At 52.2% G+C, this 4,293-nt stretch overlaps 1 protein-coding gene across 1 annotated transcript in view; it reads left to right on the forward strand.

The window, feature by feature from the left end:
• The window catches only part of pierce1 (piercer of microtubule wall 1), a 3,981-nt gene extending 2,322 nt beyond the window's left edge, over window positions 1–1,659 (forward strand). The window contains exon 3 of the mRNA XM_046035868.1: window positions 1,417–1,659. Coding sequence (XP_045891824.1) covers window positions 1,417–1,614 — 198 coding nt within the window. The 3' untranslated portion in view covers window positions 1,615–1,659. The remainder of the gene's footprint in view (window positions 1–1,416) is intronic.
• Window positions 1,660–4,293: the final 2,634 nt, after the last annotated feature.

A 4,293-nucleotide genomic window follows, 5' to 3' on the forward strand; every position in this document is an offset into this window, starting at 1 on the left:
GAAGGGAGAGACGGGACAGAGACAGACGGGAGAGACAGAAAGGAGAGACATGAGACAGACGGGAGAGACAGACAGGAGAGACTTGAGACAGAAGGGAGAGACGGGACAGAGACAGACGGGAGAGACAGAAAGGAGAGACATGAGACAGACGGGAGAGACAGACAGGAGAGACTTGAGACAGAAGGGAGAGACGGGACAGAGACAGACGGGAGAGACAGAAAGGAGAGACATGAGACAGACGGGAGAGACAGACAGGAGAGACTTGAGACAGAAGGGAGAGACGGGACAGAGACAGACGGGAGAGACAGAAAGGAGAGACATGAGACAGACGGGAGAGACAGACAGGAGAGACTTGAGACAGAAGGGAGAGACGGGACAGAGACAGACGGGAGAGACAGAAAGGAGAGACATGAGACAGACGGGAGAGACAGACAGGAGAGACTTGAGACAGAAGGGAGAGACGGGACAGAGACAGACGGGAGAGACAGAAAGGAGAGACATGAGACAGACGGGAGAGACAGACAGGAGAGACTTGAGACAGAAGGGAGAGACGGGACAGAGACAGACGGGAGAGACAGAAAGGAGAGACATGAGACAGACGGGAGAGACAGACAGGAGAGACTTGAGACAGAAGGGAGAGACGGGACAGAGACAGACGGGAGAGACAGAAAGGAGAGACATGAGACAGACGGGAGAGACAGACAGGAGAGACTTGAGACAGAAGGGAGAGACGGGACAGAGACAGACGGGAGAGACAGAAAGGAGAGACATGAGACAGACGGGAGAGACAGACAGGAGAGACTTGAGACAGAAGGGAGCGACATTAGACAGAAGGGAGAGACAGACGGGAGAGATATGAGACAGACTGGAGAGACAGACGGGAGAGATCTCTCTGACCCCTGACCCCTTTCCCCTAACCCCTGTCCTCTGACCCCTGTCCTCTGTCCCCTAACCCCTGTCCTCTGTCCCCTTTCTCCTAACCCCTGTCTTCTGACCCCGGCCCTCTGACCCCTGACTCCTGTCCCCTCACCCCTGTCCTCTGACCCCTAACCCCTGTCCTCCGACTCCTGTCCCCTAACCCTTGTCCCCTGACTCCTGTCCCCTCACCCCTGTCCTCTGACCCCTGACCCCTGTCCTCTGACTCCTGTCCCCTAACCCCTGTCCCCTCACCCCTGTCCTCTGACCCCTAACCCCTGTCCTCTGACTCCTAACCCCTGTCCTCTGACTCCTGTCCCCTCACCCCTGTCTTCTGACCCCTGTCCCCTCACCCCTGTCCTCTGACCCCTGACCCCTTTCCCCTCACCCCTGCCCTCTGACCCCTAACCCCTGTCCTCTGACTCCTGTCCCCTCACCCCTGTCCCCTGACTCCTGTCCCCTCACCCCTGTCCTCTGACCCCTGTCCCCTGTGTGTTTCAGACCCAGTTCAAAGGGAGCTCCCGTCAGTTCTCGGAGGCGCTGCTGCAGAGCGGGATGTTCCGCGATCACGGCTTCAACACGTCTGTGGAGAGGAGCAGGGTGATGGTTTCCACGGCAACCCAGAGCAACAGAGTTAACCTCCATCGCTGCTATCACCACGGAAACCAAAGCAACAACCGCGACGGAGACGCCGAGTAACGACACAGCGAGACGTTTGTTCCAATAAAAATCTAAAGTCATAAATCTGCGTCCTAAAGCTTTCTGACTCAAAGCAACAAGAGAGGAAGTTAGAGGTTACTGACAGGAAGTGGAACACTTAGCTTACAAGCGAGACGCAGCCACGGCTACACGTGTTGGCATCACATTACATGCCAAAACTAGCAAGAAGACAACTTTAATAAAAGACAAATGTAATGGGGAGACGTGAGACGCAGCGAGCAGCTAATATGTTATTACTGACTCGTCCAACAGGAAGAAGATCAGCTCGCCGCCTGTCCTGCAGCCTTTCAGCTTTTAGCTCAAGCAGTAAAAAGTCTCTTGCTCGTCACTCTCTGTTCCGGTCTCGGCACAGTCCTCATGGATCCCAACTCCATTCAGAAAACAAGCCTCAGTCACAGCCTCCACACATTCACAGCATGGACAAATAGTTCTTCCCTTTATGTCTCTGACACGACTTTTAGTTTTTATAACTTCATAAACGGCTTCAACAAACTGAAACCAGTTCCAGACAGCTGTCAGTTTCAGGATTTAGTCACATCGTGTTGCAGCTGTGTTTCCTCAGAGCTGCTAGATTATTATTAAACCTTTCTTTACACCAGCAGGACATTTAAGAACAACTTCTCATGGTCTGGTACCTGGAGCTGCTTCCACCTGACAGAGTCCGCAGCTCTTTACGTCCTGCAGACGCCGCTCCTGCTTTGTTATTGTTAGGTGGCGACCTCTAGTGGCCGTAAGACGGGAGCACAGTAAGAAGTCAAAACTCAGGAAGGTTCAGAGAGAGCAGCATCAGTCATGTTCAGACCCTTAGAGGATCAAGTCCAGAGTGTGGCCCCTAAACCGTGGTGTGGATTTGTCCTCAGCCCGGGGTCACCTCACAGTGGAAGCATCTCAGTGGAAGCGTCTCAGTTTCATCGGTGGCCCCACGTTGTTGACTTGTTGCTGATTGGTCCTTTGTAGTGCTTAATTCCACAGATCACAGCTCTCTGTGAACAGACCGTCTGTTCTCTGCACCGGCTTCATATCCCACACGGAGCATTTCAGAATAAGAGCGTTTTGCTGACATGTTCAGATTTACCTGATTTAGTCAGTCGTCCTTGATTTTTGGTTAAGTAGCTACTTAGCTGAACCGTTTTTCTTTTTGTCGGTTTTAACCGTGTTCATTGTGGAGATTCGATCAGGAACCTGCACAAGGTGTTTCTATGCTGCTTATGTATACATTTGGACAGCCTGATGAGGAAAAACCGTTATCGTCATGCCAACAAAGGAAATGTTCATACAGTAAAATAGTTTGAGTCATTTTATGTTCCTGAACGCCTCGTTTCTGGTTTTCTCACCAAAGTGTGCCAGAGCGTGGCGTGTTCTGAGCCCTGCTGAGCTCCATCTGACACTCTCACACACTCTAATGTGCTTGCAGATGGAGATGTTGTTTCCATGACAACCAAAGGAGTAAAATGATGATTAATTTATTTTTCTCCTCCATCTGTTTCCTCCTCTCCTCTCTGTGTCTCAGACTGAAACCCTTTTCCTGTCTGACCTGATCAGCTGAAGTATTGTAAAACTGGTTTTACCTGGTGAACCTTCCAGACAAACTGAATCTAAGAGTGTGTCTGTCTTGGTCTGAGTGAGACACTGGTACCTGGACCCAGACTGCAGTAAACCAGGACTAGGACCCAGACTGCGGTAAACCAGGCCTAGGACCCAGTATGTGTTAAACCAGGCGTAGGACCCAGACTGCGGTAAACCAGGCCAAGGACCCAGACTGCGGTAAACCAGGCCTAGGACCCAGACTGTGGTAAACCAGACCTAAGACCTAGAATATGTTAAACCAGGCGTAGGACCCAGACTGCGGTAAACCAGGCCTAGGACCCAGACTGCGGTAAACCAGGCCTAGGACCCAGACTGCGGTAAACTAGGCCAAGGACCCAGTATGTGTTAAACCAGGCGTAGGACCCAGACTGCGGTAAACCAGGCCAAGGACCCAGACTGCGGTAAACCAGACCTAGGACCCAGACTGTGTTAAACCAGGCGTAGGACCCAGACTGCGGTAAACCAGGCCTAGGACCCAGACTGTGTTAAACCAGGCGTAGGACCCAGACTGCAGTAAACCAGACCTAAGACCTAGAATGTGTTAAACCAGGCGTAAGACCCAGACTGTGTTAAACCAGGCGTAGGACCCAGACTGCAGTAAACCAGGCGTAGGACCCAGACTGCGGTAAACCAGACCTAAGACCTAGAATATGTTAAACCAGGCGTAGGACCCAGACTGCGGTAAACCAGGCCTAGGACCCAGACTGCGGTAAACCAGGCCTAGGACCCAGACTGCGGTAAACCAGGCCAAGGACCCAGTATGTGTTAAACCAGGCGTAGGACCCAGACTGCGGTAAACCAGGCCAAGGACCCAGACTGCGGTAAACCAGACCTAGGACCCAGACTGTGTTAAACCAGGCGTAGGACCCAGACTGCAGTAAACCAGACCTAAGACCTAGAATGTGTTAAACCAGGCGTAAGACCCAGACTGTGTTAAACCAGGCGTAGGACCCAGACTGCAGTAAACCAGGCGTAGGACCCAGACTGTGGTAAACCAGACCTAAGACCTAGAATATGTTAAACCAGGCGTAGGACCCAGACTGCGGTAAACCAGGCCTAGGACCCAGACTG

The sequence above is a fragment of the Micropterus dolomieu genome, linkage group LG21, assembly GCF_021292245.1.
Source record: "Micropterus dolomieu isolate WLL.071019.BEF.003 ecotype Adirondacks linkage group LG21, ASM2129224v1, whole genome shotgun sequence".
NCBI lineage: Eukaryota > Metazoa > Chordata > Actinopteri > Centrarchiformes > Centrarchidae > Micropterus > Micropterus dolomieu.